The following is a 15,940-nucleotide window of genomic DNA, read 5'->3' on the forward strand; positions in this document are numbered from 1 at the left end:
TCCTGTGTCCGAGGCTGTACCACAGGCCTATCGAGAGTCTCCTGGCCTCCCGCCCGACCCGGGGCAAGCGTAGCCGGAAACCTCCGGAGCGGGCAGCTGATGTTGATCCACTCAGGGCCGGCCGCCGCTGCACTCTAGTCCCCGGCGCTGAGCAAGGTGGAGGCCCAAACTTGGCGGGCACACTGCAGAGGCACCCAGCGACGCAGCGGGGTCAGAGCGGCACCCACATGGACCGCTTTCCTTCCGCTAGAAGATGCACTAATTGGTGCTACAGGATAATTGCAGGTTGATGCGGGCGAGGAGCGGGGCACACAGAGCTACTGGCCTACGCGGCCATCTTAGACGCTCGCGTAGCTCCGCCCTCGAATCTGCATTTATTATTAGTTTTATTTATTTTAAAAGTTTTATATAGTGCGAACTAGACCCAGGTGGGTATCAGAGTGCTTTACATTTTGGGCAGGTATTACAAGAGTAAACATAATACAACAAAATACTTGTGCAAAATAGTGAAGGTATGTGGGATACAGACCATGGGTAAAAAAAATTTGATAATCTACGTACATAAATTAGCATGGCAGGCGAGTACTGGGATTAAAAGTGTCCAGTACTCTCATTGTCAATCAGGAGGTAATCAATGAGCAGTGGGCCAGAGCTGTTTAAGGCAGGAACTTAGCAATTAGGATTTTTTTTACTTCCTTTTTGAACGTAGCCGTGGAAGAAATTGGTCAGACTTCCGGAGGAAGAGAGTTCCAGATCTTTGGGGCAGCGACTGAGAAGGCTCCATGACTCTTTCTCATTTTGTGAAAGATCTGTGCTTTTAAGAGCCATGAGCTTGCACTTCTTGACTGTCTGCAACATCCAGACAGTTCTACGTTTTTAGCCAGATACATGGGAGTCTTGAGATGTAGGGCTTTGTGAATCAAGCAGGCCATTTTTAGATGTATTCTTTTCTCGTATGGCAGCTAGTTTAGGGATTAGAGGGCTGGGAAGATGTGCTCGATTCTCTTTGAACCAGTTAGCAGTCTAGCCGATGCACTAATTGATGATTTTAGAGGGGCCAAGCTATATTTGGGAAGACCACTGAGCTTAGAACTACCTTAAACTAGCCTAGGCAGCACCAGAGCTTCCACCACCATCTTGAAGTCATCTTGTGGCAGGAAAGGTTTTAACTTCCTTAGGGTGTTCATCTGGTGTTTAGCCCTCTTACTTGAATTGCTAACATGATTCTGCATGCTCAGGTCCTTTTCCAGTGTGATTTCAAAGGATATCCTAGAGTCGATAATGCGGGGAGTGCAGTTGAAGGCCGTAAGATGTTTCAGCCAGTGGTCGATCTTTGGGGTGTGATTAGGTGGAGCAATGAGGAGGAATTCCGTTTGGGAGGTAATGAACATGAGGGGGTTGTCAGTTAGCCAGTTTTGAGTATTCAAAAGGGTCGAGTTGAGTGAGACAAAGTCTTCAGAGGAGGTCATTTTCAGATAGAGTTGAGTGTCATCCACATACATATGGAAGAGGATGTGTGCGGCATTCAGAGCATTTGCCAAGGGTTCTAGGAACAAATTGAACCGTATCGGTGATAGTGCCGACCCCTGTGGAAGAAGTAGCCTTTAGAAACGAAGGATAACGGATTGATGTCCCATTATCTTTGCACCTCAAGACTAAAGCATTGGTAGTAATACATCCAAAATTATAATCATATCTAATGGCACTGACAAATACAAAGCTCATCTGCTTAGCCCAAACAACACAAACCATGCTCATGTTTTGAAATAATTTCTACAGCTGTTCTATCACGTTTTTGTTTGAGAAATATAAACTCTGCAAGCAATCTACTTCTGTTAATTTATCAAATGGTATGACTACAGATGACAGTTAAGAAAAATTATATATTTTAAAATACGTATGCTTCAAGTTGTTCGATTATGTACACAATTTCTGGTAGGCACATACAATAAGTTTTCTGACAAAAAGTAAAACTGTACCTTCACCTGTTGGCTTCAAAGGTTGGGGAGCACCTATGTCGCCAACATTAGATGATGCTTCCCATGAATCCCATCCACTCAGCAGATCTGGATGACCGGCAGAGGAAACAACTGTATGTGATTCAGTTGAAACATTACCTAGTAAAAAAAATTAACTTATGATCAGAAAAGTCTAAGTGACAGAAATGTTTTCACATTTAAGAGAGGAATTCACCCACACAGCTGCAAGGCTAACATTTGGGAAAACACTTATTATGACACTTAGATTTACTTTTAATTTTGCAATTATGCAGATTCTTTGCTGTATAACAATACTGATAACTGCTGAGGATGTTATCAGTACTATAAGCTTAAGCTATTTTCTCTGTTCACAACATATATTTTGTGTGTGATGTTTATCCGTCACCAATTTGACAATGCTTGTACTTTTAGTAACACTACAACACAATCTCTTTGAACCTCTTTACTCACTAAAGTAGTTGGGTGGAGTGACCTTTTCCAGGGTGTTCTCCAATTCTCTTACAGGTTTGCCACCAGATCACTACAACCAAAACAACCACACCAATAAACACACATGCACACGCATATTAAGAACGCAAACACAGGCACAAACAGACATTGACACAATTGAACACAGGCCTTAACCAACCAACACAGGAATAAAGTAGGAGCACGCTCCTATTCACACAGACACACACAGACTTACAAAGTTGCTACTGCCCAAGATTGAATGACAAAAATATACATGCATATATACATGCACCACTTAGAGACAAACACACACATCCAGCTAAACACACTTATACAAGCACAGCACCAGACACTCTCAGATATACAGTGAAACAAAACCTTACTATATTTTACATATTAATTTTTCATTTGCATTCTTTTGCCTGTGTGTTTGCATGCTTGTTTGTGTCTGCATTTCATTCGAGTCTGCATGTACAAATTTGAGAGTGGAAAAACCGACATGGCAAGCTCCAGCAAGATTATGTTTCATAAAGCACAAGTTACTTACCTTTGGTAACGATATATCTGTAAGAAACAGTAGTTAGAGATAGATTCCTTACCTTAGAATATCCCCAGGCGTCAGACTGGATCCGGAAAGTTTTGCGTAGCAGTACCCCTGCGAGTCGGTAGGCGGCGTCTGCGGCTCCGCGTCCATCTTCGGCATTGTGATTGCCGGGATGACGTCGTCGGAGTACTTAGACGCCGCCCTCGCGCGCTGACGTCAGTTTTTGTACATAGCTTTCTGCGCCAGGAACGCAAAACCATGCCAGAGACCGACACTGGTGCCATAAACTAGGGTCTTCAAAGGGAAATACCTTAACCCTAGATATCGGTTCGCAGAACGTGGAGGATGGGTGGGGCAGTAAGGAATCTAACACTAACTACTGTTTCTTACAGATATATCGCTACCGAAGGTAAGTAACTTGTGCATCTGAAAGAAAAAGGTTAGTGTTAGATTCCTTACCTTAGAATAGATACCCCAGCAATACCAACCCCGGTGGTGGGTCTGCGAACCAAGATCACACCATAAAGTCCTGGAGATCGGAACGGCCGAAAAAGCCGTCTCTCCGGACTTGGCTGTCCAGGCAGTAGTGACTACCAAACGGGTGCAGCGAGGCCCACGTAGCTGCCTGACAGATGTCCTGCAAGGGGACTCCCCGACGCAGGGCAGTAGTAGCCGCTGTGGGCTGAGTGGAATGGGCCCTCAGCCCAATGGAAGGCTCCTTTTTCGCCAAAGAGTAACAGACCTTGATGCACAAGACGACCCATCGAGAAATGGTCAGTTTGTGCAACGCCTGTCCCTTCTAGGCGCCCACGTAACCAACAAAGAGCTGGTCGTCCACCCGGAACTGGCGTGTGTGGTCTAGATAGAAGGAGAGCGCACGTTTCGGGTCCGGACGGTGTAGCCTCTCTTCCTCTTTCGAGGGATGCGGAGGCGGAAAGAAGGTGGGCAAGGTGATGGACTGCCCGATATGGAAGAGTGTAACCACCTTGGGCAGGAAAGACGGACGAGTTCTCAAGACAACTTTGTCCGGATGTACAGAGAGGAAAGGAGGTTTAGAAGATAGAGCCTGGAGCTCACTCACCTTCCAGGCAGAGGAGATGGCAAAAAGGAATACAGTCTTAAAAGTCATAAGACGAAGAGGGCAATTGTGAAGTGGCTCGAAAGGAGCGCACATCAAATAGGCTAGAACAAGGTTCAAATCCCACTGAGGCATCACGAAAGGAACAGGAGGAAACATGTGCGTGATGCCTTTCAAGAATCTATGTACTACAGGGGACTTGAAAAGAGAAGGCTGATCAGGAAGCCTCAAGAAGGCTGAATTAGCAGAGAGGTAGCATTTGATAGTGCCCAGAGCAGAGCCTTGCTGGGCAAGAGAAAGAAAAAAGAGGAGAACCTCTAAAAGGGGGGCAGAGAGTGGATCCTCAGCCTTTGCTGTGCACCATGCCACACATTTGTTCCACCTGCAGGCGTATACCGATTTCGTGGAGGGACGCCTGGCTGCCAGAATCACATCACAGACTTCAGGAGGCTATGCAAATGGCCTCAACTGTCGCTGCTCAATCTCCACACATGGAGGTGGAGACTGGACAGGTTCGGGTGGAGGACCGTCCAATGCTGCTGCGACAGAAGGTCCTCCTGAAGAGGAAGACGAATCGGGGGTTCGACTAACATGCTGAGTAGCTCGGGATACCAGTATCTTCGTGCCAAGTCTGGAGCCACAAGGATGACTTGGGCCCGGTTGCGCCAGATCTTCTTCAGCACTCTGGGCAGAAGTGGTATAGGCGGAAAGGAGTACAACACACCGCAACTCCACTCCACTCCACTCGCGACAAAAAGCGTCTCCGAGCGAGTGCCGCCTTGGAAACTCCAACGCGCAGAACTGATGGCATTGCGCGTTCTCTTCGGAGGCGAATAGATCTAACCAAGGCTCTCCCCACTGCTGAAAGAGACCATGCGCCACGTCTGAGTTCAGACGCCATTCGTGATCCATCATGCAACGACGGCTGAGTTTGTCCGCCCTGGCGTTCAGGGAACCTACCAGGTGCTGAACCACCAGGGTGATGCCCTGGCGTTCCAACCATGTCCAGAGGCGCAGAGCCTCCTGACAAAGGGTCCACGACCCCACCCACCCTGTTTTTGCAGTACCCCATGGCAGTGGTGTTGGTTGTGAACGCCTGCACTACACTTCCCCGGACAGAGGGAAGGAATGCCTTCAGTACAAGTCGGATCGGCCGCAGCTCCAGAATGTTGATGTGGTGCGCGGGACTCCGACGGAGGCCAGAGGCCTCTGACCTCCGCCTCTCCCATGTGGCCTCACCAGCCCAGGAGGGACGCATCTGTCACTACTACGTGTTCCAGTAGGAGTAGGGAGAGGGATCTGCCGCTGACCCAATCGTGGTCCGTGAGCCACCACTGCAACTGTCTCGCAGCGCCCTCCGAGATTCGGACGTGGTCGGACAGGTTGCCCTGATGCTGGGCCCACTGAAACTTCAGGTCCCACTGCAGAGCCCGCATCCGCCAATGGGCATGATGCCCCAGAAGGATGCAGGAGGCCATCATCCCCAGGAGTCACAGCGTCAACCTGACAGACTCGGGATAAAGGCTAAAAAATCGGAATCAGAGCTTGAATATCCCGAACCCGCTGTTCGGGAGGATAAACCCGAAACTGCGCTGAGTCCAGAACAGCTCCGATGAAGAGGAGCTTTTGAGAGGGGCATAGGTGTGACTTCTGCACATTGATGGAGAACCCCAGCAGGGGCACGAGGTCAACTGTAGTCTGGAGGTGGCTGACAACTGTCTGGGGCGAGTCCGCCTTCAACAACCAGTCGTCGAGATAGGGGACTGGAACCCCTGATCTGCGCAGATGAGCTGCGACCACCGCCATCACTTTCGTGAACACCCGAGGGGCGCTGGTATGGCTAAAGGGGAGCATGATAAACTGAAAGTGCTCATGGCCTACCGTGAACCACAAGTAACGCCGGTGGGCCGGGATATGGAAATATTCGTCCTGCAAGTCCAACGCTACCATCCAGTTTCCAGGGTCCAGGGCCTGCAAGGACCTGAGCTAAAGTCAGCATCTTGAACTTCTCCTTCCGGAGGAAGCCGTTGACGCTCCTGAGGTCCAAGATAGGGCGTAGGCCTCCTTTGCCCTTCTTGGGTATCAGAAAGTAGTGGGAGTAGCAACAACGTCCTACTTCCGGCCCAGGAGCGCGCTCGATGGCCTTCTTGGCCAAGAGGGCCATAACTTCCTCCTGCAGAGGTTGCAAGTGATCCCTCGACATGCGGTGGTACTGCGGTGGCATGGCTGGAGGGGTTGACTCGAAGGGGAGGGAGTAGCCCCTTCGGACGACTTGCAGCACTCACGTGTCTGATGTGATGGTACGCCAGTGGAGGAGGTGATGGCGAACCCTGCCCCCCACTGGCATCGAATGGGCCTGAAAGCTCGGACTAGGAAGGCTTTGAGGCAGATGCTGCGGGGGCGGATGTGGTCTGACCATGCGGTTGTCCCCCGGCAACGCCACAGCGGTTACCACGTCTGCGACCGCCTTGAGGTTGGTTCTGTGGCCTTGGCTAGATGGACATGTGAGGGCGCCCCTTCCTTGGCCACGAAAGGGGCGAAAAGCTGAAGTTTGCTGGCGTTGGCCGAGGCCCAAGGACTTGGGCGTAGCCCTTGAGTCCTTGAAACGCTGCAGTGCACTGTCCGCCTTGTCGCCAAAGAGGCGACGGCCATCAAAAGGCATGTCCATGATGGTGGCTTGGACATCCCCCTAAAAGTTAGCGGACCTCAGCCAGGCGAGGCGGCGAACCGCCACTGTCGTTGCAATCGCTCTACCCAGCGAGTCCGTGGTATCGAGTCCACACCGTATCGAATAGTGTGCTGCATCCCGCCCTTCTGCTAGGGCTTGGTAGAGCTTTGCCCGGGCCTCCACCAGGCACTGCAGCAGCACCTCCGCAACCGTATCCCACAGAGAGTGGGTATAACGGCCCAAAAGGCAGGCAGTGTTGAGAGACCGCAGCCCCAAACTCAGGGAGGAGAACCGTTATTTCCCAAACTGATCGTACCTTGTGGATTCTCGATCTGGAGGAGCGGTCGGGAATGAGGTCTGGGATGTAGAGGCCTGAATCACCAGGCTCTTGGGGTGGGGTGAACGAACAGGAAGCGTGGGTCGCCTGGAGCCGGGCGGTGGCGTCGGGCCACATTCCAATCTACAGGGAGGCCTGTAGAGGGCTTGGACCAGGTGCCCACCAGAACATCGTTGAGGGCTTCGTTAAACGGCAGGAGAGGCTCGGAGGTGCTTGCCTGCGGTTTGAGAACCTCAGTGAGGAGTTTAGTCCTCACGGCTGCAACAGGGAGCTCAAGAGCCAAGCTTTGGCTGCCCTAATCAACACCACGCTGTAAGCAGCCCCCTCCTCCGTAGCCACGGTAGGAGGAGAGACACATCCAGTGTCGGGCGAAGTGTCCAGACCCCTGGCCTCCCCCAGCTCATCTGCCTAAACCTGGCTCAACTGGCACTGCTGTGCCAGAGGGTCCTCAGACCCCTCCCAGTCCTCCTCATCATCCATCTCCTGATAGTCAGGGAAAAATAATGGAGCCGGGTCGTCGGTGAATTGCTCACCCGTCGGCGCCAGAGACGGCCCGACGCCAGACCCGGATCGGGGCTGGAACTGGGGATGAAGTCGTCCGGGGACGGCCTTGTGGGGACACCCTCTGGGTCGGCGCCAGTGGAGGAGTTGTAAGGTTGACTGGCGACGACCGGGATCCAGGCCCGGATCCTGTGGGGCCCTGCCGCCAGCCCGCTAGGGCTCCCAGACGGACCCACGGGGCCCGAGGGCGCCTCGGCAGGGTCCGACAGAGGGAAGTTAGTCCTCATGGCCATGAGGAAGTCACTTATCTCCTCCGAGTGCAGCACAGGGACCAGCGGGTGTGGAGCTGGATGCGGCGCTTGTTGATGCGGCGCTTGTGGATCCGGTCGCCCGAACCCCTGGCCGCGTTGCCCGAGCGTCGTGGGGGAGTCGGAAGAGCGATGATGCCTCTTCGACGACTTCTCCGAGTGCCTCGACTTACCTGAGAACTTGGAGCTCGACGAGCGGTGGTGACTCGTCGAGCGGCGATGACTGCGGCCCGCGACCGGTTCCTCAACTTCCTCCTAGACCGGGACCTCAACTGCCGGAGCTCAAGCCGCTTACGGGACCGCTCCCGCCTAGCCTTCGAGATCAAGACCCGGCAGTGAGGGCACGTCTTGTCATCATGGTCGGCCCGAGACAGTAAAGACACCGACGGTGGGGGTTCGGTCATCGACATCAAGTGGTGACAATCCTCGCAAGGTTTAAAACGAGGCATCCCTATCGGCACCGCGAGTCGAAGGTCGATTTGAAAAGTGATCCAAAATAGATCAAAAAAGTACTCCTCTTCCCGGATCTGCGCTTGCTGGCACGGAAAAAAGAACGGACCTCAGCGCGTGAGGCGGCGTCTAAGTACTCCGACGACGTCATCCCGGCGATCACAACGCCGACGACGGACGCGGAGCCGCAGACGACGCATATCGACGCGCAGGGGTACTGCTACGCAAAACTTTCCAGATCCAGTCTGACACATGGGGATATTCTGAGGTAAGGAATCTAACACTAACCTGTTTCTTTCAGATTTGGCGTCTTCTAATAAAAGGCACATTATGTAGGACATTTTAACACATATTTTTGGAAGACCAGGCTTATTTAGATTCAGATCACCCCAACTTTCTAATTCAGCCACATGTACACATATGAATTTGAGAAGTTGGCCTGATAATGGATGTCCACTATTCTAGTGGGCACCCTGTATCAGTCTAAACAACTCTTATGGTGATGGTGTGGGGTGAACATTGGAACTCAGGGTGAACTCTGGAGCCAGTACCTTGAGCCCGCATCTCCTTTTCTTTTCCGGACCCGCTGCACAGTGTTGCCGTGTCCGCTCACCCCCCGCCGCCGCAACCTCAGAGTCACGTTGCGGCTGCTGGGTGGGGGAGAGCCTGGGAGACTACACTCCCCAGCAACACCAGCGGTCGGAAGCCGCACAACGGGAAATAGCGCCAGGAGGCACACTAATACCCACACCATTCCCCGCGTCGCGCGAGCATCCCGGGAGAAGCCCGGGACAAGGGCGGGCCAATTTGTGCCCGTTCGAGGCCCGAGAGGCTGGGCTGGGCCACCCCTCTTACATCTGGGCTGAGCGACCAGCGACGTGAGTTTATTTCTTACTTTCTACAATCTTTAAGAAGTGCCTAGAGTCGTTAAAACTTTGTCTATCATGGCGGAATCTTCGACAAGACCAAATGTACAGGGGGGCACTGTCATTGGTACTTTGGATAATTTCTTTACAAGAGCTGTAACAGTGCTGGCTCGTGAAATTGAATTCACTGAACGCAGACTTTCTACAGACCCTTCTTTTAGTAAAAGATCCTCATTGGGAAAAATTGCCTCATCAGCTACTCCCAAAAGACATGTAGCCATAAATACAACTAGTGACTCTGTCGTATTGGATCTGATCAGTGAAATAACTGAGGATTTGTCCAGTATTAATACTAAAGAAATCACATGCACACAAACATCAAATGTTCAAAGTGCTGTCGCCATCGTCTCCGAAGGAGTGTCTACTAGAGCACAATTACTTGCTGAGAAAGGCCGTTTGACTAACCCAGAGTCCATGAGACTTGGAGCAATCCAGAAGCAGAAGAAATTAGTGACAACAAAAAAAGGGCAGACAATTAAAACCTACACCGGTTGGATAGTAATGACTGTACATAAGTCAGTAAAACTACTCCCAATATATATCCAGCTGGATCTGACTCAAACCCTGTTTCACTCCCTGCAGTTACAACCCTGTGTTCTTTTGCGCCCATGGAGGACAGCTTCTGGGTAAAACTCAGTGAGATTCTCTCACTATCGATAAGACCGATTGACGATAGACTGAAGCTCATGGAGGAGCGCTTAAAAAAACTTGAACAGCTAAAGTTAAGCAACCTGGAGCATAACAAAAAAACTACCCGGCCTCATCAGTCTTTGGCTAAGGATAGTCTTGTTGATCATAAAGACTCATGTAAACCCCAAGATTTACTAACAACTACTACTAATCTGCCACGTTGCGATTTAACAGTGAGCCCGTCGCAATCAAGGACAGCAGCAGCTTGGGGGACACTGACTATTGAAAACACACCTGTGACTAAAAATCCCAAGAACTTGAAAGAAGGGGGGAATCCAAAAGCAGCTTGTAAGCAGATTTCTGATAACAATACAGCGATTGTAGAACAAAGTATATTACCAACTATTGATCTGCCACCAGAATCTATCCCTTATGTCGTAGTTTTGACCGGAGTCCTGGAACTGGAGAAGGGGAAGATAGAGTCCTTTTCTGAGCTAAAAAACTAAACAACGTACCGGCTAAAAATAAACAGGCCATTACCAATACAAGCCAGAAGTAAGAACCTGTTTGTGAGGAGGGTAAACTGAGTGGGGAGCAGTAGGAAAAACATAGCGGGGGACTGCATTATTATAAATTTTGGAGACAGGCAAGCCCCCTAGACACATATGCGATAAATGGCATCATATGCGGGATACAAGGATTCATACACACGATTTAACATACTTCTATAGCCAAGAAATAAGTCCCCAGTTTTTAAATGCTCATACCTATAATCGGGCAGGAAACCCTGATATCAGACACCCTATAACTGGAAAAACCACAATGAGCAAGTGCAGTTTATGGGCTTCCCAGTCACCACCAGATTCAGTACACTCGAAATGGTGGACTGACTGTCCATAGACTCGGTTTTCCCCAACAAGCAAGGTCCGATAGTTATATATTTGAAAGACAAGCTCTCGGCGGGGCACCTCCACGAGAATAGTTCTCAAAACATTAGAACAGCTGCGGGCGGGAAAGACACATGAAAATTTACCGATAGCCGACATTGGAACAGAAGGAAGCCCTGTTGGGACTGCAATTTGTAGTATAGTTATGCCATCAAATACAAAAGCTGAAAAAAAGAGCTTTGGTCTCATTTCATGGAACATAGCGGGGCTTTTAGCTAAGGTTGATAATATGCATTGCACAAACCTTTTCCAAGAACACTCTATTATTTGCCTGCAGGAAACCTGGGCACTCGTCCCAGTTCATATAAATGGTTTCCGCACATTTCATACACCAGCTTCCCACTCGATTAGAGGCAGAAATAAGGGGGGTTTGTGCATCTATATATCAAACCTTTTAGACGGTTTGATAGTAAATTTTGAACCAACATCAGAGTATTTTCAAATGGTATTACTAACAGATGGTAAAAAACAGCAAACTGTCCTGGTAAACTTTTATTATAACATTCCTAAGTCAGATATAACAACGACTCTAGAGAATCTGTCCCAGGCTCTTTTCAGTATTCTTGAATCAGATCTTTCAAGTGACATATGTGTCATATTGGTAGGTGACTTCAACTCCCCCTTATGTCCATACAGCCACCTGAATATCTGTGGTATAGGTTCAAACAGAGAGGACGGCAGCGCACACTTTGCCCATACCTTGTTGGGTAACTTTTTTAATAATCTAATCTTTGAATTAGACCTGGGGTTCATAAATGAGTTATGCCCCACTCCAGTACCTTTTGAGTCAACCTTTATTGGGAGGGGCTTTCAAACTATTATAGATTATGTCTTAATATCCAAGCGGCATTTGGGCCGTATTCAAGATTACAGCCTAAGCAAGGTGGCTTTGAGCGATCATTAAACCATGTACAATATCCCTACTCCTCGCTGAGGTTGGGGACAAATCAAATACATTGGTTGAAAACCTATATAACTACAAATTGACTTTGGCAAAGAAAAATGGCTACACCCTGAAGTGGAATAAAATAGAACCAACAGCCTTTTTCGCAAGCCTTATTAATAATAGGTACAGTGAGTTTGCCAACTGTCTCTCAGAATACAAGGAAGACTCTGAGCTATATGAGGCCTTCCTTAAAATAACTGAAGAAATCCAAAATCTTCTTAAAGGATAACACAGGATTTTGGAAGGCTGTGAACGCACCATTCTTCACAGATAAAACATCTAATACTGTAGAAATAGCTATCACAGAGAATGCATAGGTTACTTACTTCACTGAGCTGTATAAGAAAGACACCTCAAATGTACACGAGAATAGCAAAGAGATAGTTGGAACGCAGGATGATGCTCAAAAAAAGTTTCCACTAAAAGTTAAGTTTTCTCTGGCTGAGGTGCGAGAGGCCATTCAAAAAAAGTGCCGCTGGGAAAGCCCCGGGACCAGATGGGGTACCAATAGATGTATATAAAGTAAATCTAGAATTATGGGCCCCTCTTTTAACAAATGTCTTAAACAGCACCAATAGAAATGGCTTTCTTAATACTTGGCAGGAGGCCATTGTTATTCCTATTTTAAAAAAAAGTGACCGTAGTGATCCTAAATGCTACAGACCCATATCCCTGTTGGATTCACTAATGAAGGTCGCAGGGAGAGTCCTACCTAATAGACTGCAATCATAAGCGGAAGAAAATGGTGTGCTTTCATGTTTCCAATACGGGTTCAGGGCCGGACTAGGTACCACAGAACAAGGTGAGAATTTAGCATTAATTGTTTCCAAATACATTATGGCCAAAAAGGAAAACTTGTTCTTATGCTTTGTGGACCTAGGTTCGGCCTTTGACTGCCTGAACCACGAGAAACTATGGACCACACTAGCACAACTAGGTATAGAATCTGACTTGATAGTCTTCATAAAAGAATTATATAGGGGTGCTGGGGCTAGATAGAGTGAGGCATGGAACAAAGGGCGAATGTACCGCCAAGTTTGACATTCAAAAGGGAGTCAGACAGGGATGTATATTAGCGCCCTTTCTTTTTAATTTCTATATTAACAGTGTTGCATCCCACCTCACGGAAGAGCAGTTTGACTATCCTAGAATTAAAAAATCCCCAGTACCGATCCTTCTTTATGCAGATGATGCAGTCATTATGGCGAGAACCCAAATCGGTCTACAAAGAGCAGTGAATAGATTTTCTGACTACATGTGTGAGAGAGGTCTTAAAATAATTAGACGTAAAACTTTCACCGTGTCTTGTGCCACTAGGAAGTCACCGAAATGTAACATCTTCCTTTCAGGCGAAAAATTAGCCAAGGCAGAGACGTTCTCATATCTGGGAATCAATTTCGATAAAAAGAGAACGTGGACCTCTGCAATGGAGGCAAGGAACATGCAATTTACAAGAGCAGCCTGGGCAGTGAGATCTTTTGCAACAAATTAGGAGGACGCCCAATCTCAGTTCTCATGGTTATATTTACAGCACAGTGCGTGTCCTCTGCGACCTATGGCGCAAGCATTTGGGGTATAACTGATTCTAAACTAATTCAGCGGGGAGAAAATGAATTTCTCCGCTATCTACTAGCAGTCCCCCGACCACTGCAACTTTTGTTTGCCACCAAGAATTGGTATAGATATGTCTCCGATAAAATAAAAGTTGATCCCATTTTGTTGTGGCACAAAGTGTGGTCAACTGAGGAAACGGATCTAAACAGGGATGTGATAACGGATTGTCTAGAAATACAGGGTGTCAAAAGGATCCCATGGCTTAACTGTGTGAAAAGATTCCTTACAGATATCGGACACTCTGACTATTTTGACACTCCAGAATGTCTAGTTACAGTCCGTAGGAAAAAACTAAAACATATATGCATGCAGTTTCTTGAGAACAGGCGTTGGTTAGCTGACAAAAGTAAAAAATCAGTGATGGACAATTTTTTAGTCCGCCAAGATCAGGGTTTACAGCAATACCTGATCAAGGTGCAAAGCTGTTATGGGCGCATGTTATTGACTAGATTTAGGGGGAATTCTTTCTTTAGAATGATAACTTTTCTGGTGGAAAACTGTTGGTCAGGAGAAATGGATTTATGTCCCTGTGATAATGTGTCAAAACAGTCAACTTTGCACACAACACTATTTTGTACATTATTTTCTGTTCCAAGAAAGAGATTCCTCCTTCCATTGTTAAAGCACTGGGATCTGAGACACTGTAGGGCTGCCTTGATGAAATTACAATTGCTAGAAGACGAACTAATTATGCCCTTGTTCTATCTTTTTTAAAGTCTGTAATTAGATCTAGGAAAACAATGAATTAACTGCCTAGAAGATGTAATTGACATTTTTATCTCTCCTTTTAAAATGTTCTTTTTTAACGTATTTTTTAATGTCTGTGCTTTTATGATTGTTTTTAGCAAATCGAATAAAGCTGTTTTTGCATTTGACTTTGATGGTTGTAAAGTCAACCTTATAGACGAGCTATCCTAGTGGTAGCATGGACAAAGCAGTCTTAGGCTAAAACTTCAGAGGGCATGTAAAGCCAGCTGTTTTACCATATGTAACCCCTTGAATACCAAATGAAAGGACACCACCCAGATTATATATAAAATATATATATATATATATATATATATACACACATTTCTAACACAACTCCTCTGAACTCTTTATGAGGTCAGAGGCACAAGCACATAACAAGATACTCAATCATACAATAAGTTGCACAATATACAGTAGCACCCTAGGGGCACGTCAAACCATATACTAAAATAGTGGTATAAGAACCACGTCACGAGCAAAGGATAGGCATAGGGCATCGCTGGGGCTACACTGTACTACCAAAGGATAGGAAGTAGGAGGCCCACAGGAGGTGTGCGCAGTGTCTTTACACACACGCAAGTTACCATAGAGTTTGAATGCGAACGAAAGAATTGGAAACTAGTTATTTTAGGTCACTTCCGGATAGACTAGGAGAAAGCTACTTGAAAGTTATACACTAGGATAGTCAATACCCACAGGAGCACCGAAGTACGCGTGTTACCTCACCCACAGGAAGCGGGTGCATAGGTGTCAAAGTGTGTCGGGTTTCGTCGCTGAATCCTATGGAGCCTTGGAAAAAGATGCTGCAGGCGACCAGGAGAGAAGTGTCCGGTTGGATCCAAGGGTGGATCGAGGATGAAGAGTACCTGAAAGCAGAGGGGACAGACTTTGGGTCACTAGCCAGTGACCAGGAAGGAACCAGTCGATGTCGCGAAGTAATCAGGTGATGTCGTGAAGCTTGTCTCTGCAGCCACGTGGACCAGCAGGTGTCGACGACGACCAGTAGTCAGGCACGGACTGTCCTAGGAAGGCTCTCGCTGTTGGCGGTGTCGGCTTCCGGATTGGAGCCTTGGCAAAGGCAACCCACCCAGGAATCGAAGATGGCTTCTCAATCAGACCAGCAAGGTCTGACCGGCTGCTCCTTTTCAGGTGAGCAAGGGCCAGTCTGGAGCAACCAGTCCAGCGGTGGAAATTCAAAGGTTCGTCGTCACAGAGGCCACAAGCCAACGGGCAAGTGACCGGACAGACGCGTTGAGCAGAAAAAAGCAGAAGGGCCCCAAGCAGAACTCCTGGAGTGTGGAGGGCTGATTTTCGGTGCAGTTGGTGCTCGGAGCTGGAGCTTCTCAATCCCCAATGCACAACTTCGAGGGTGACTCAGAAGTTGCACGGAAAGCAACTCGCTGGCTTTCCAAGACGGCCAGTCTCGCGTCGCCTCAACAGGTCTGTGGTACTGAAAATTCTGGACCCATGTCATATACATCGTCGTACCATGACGATTTTGGTATCAGCAGACCGGTAATGGTTCGAATACTATACACCTGCATTTCCGTCATGTTCGAGTGACGGAATCACCCTGAAATCGGATTTTTCGTCCGGAACCCTCTGGTTCCATATTGTGATCGGCAGCCATTTTGTGATTGCCCTCACATAAGGCAATGACTAAAGGCTGAAACCAACCTGAAGGACACGTACACCTTAGCTGACTCCGCTGTGACCTGGGCAAGCTGACTCCACTGCCCGAAGCCAAACCTGTCCGGCCAAGTTCTTTCCCAGTGGCCGAGCGAGATCAGA

General features: G+C 48.2%; 1 protein-coding gene across 4 annotated transcripts in view; it reads right to left on the reverse strand.

The window, feature by feature from the left end:
- GAK (cyclin G associated kinase) overlaps positions 1-15,940 on the reverse strand; it is a 1,908,861-nt gene that overhangs the window by 322,779 nt on the left and 1,570,142 nt on the right. For 2 of the 4 annotated variants that reach the window (XM_086961822.1, XM_086961820.1), the window contains exon 23: positions 1,986-2,117. In XM_086961822.1, the coding sequence (XP_086817948.1) occupies positions 1,986-2,117 (132 nt within the window). Of the gene's footprint in view, positions 1-1,979; positions 2,118-15,940 lie in introns of all 4 variants that reach the window. The other 2 variants (XM_086961821.1, XM_086961818.1) reach the window with 1 other exon arrangement.

Source organism: Lissotriton vulgaris, chromosome 3_1 (genome assembly GCF_964263255.1).
Source record: "Lissotriton vulgaris chromosome 3_1, aLisVul1.2, whole genome shotgun sequence".
Taxonomy (NCBI): domain Eukaryota; kingdom Metazoa; phylum Chordata; class Amphibia; order Caudata; family Salamandridae; genus Lissotriton; species Lissotriton vulgaris.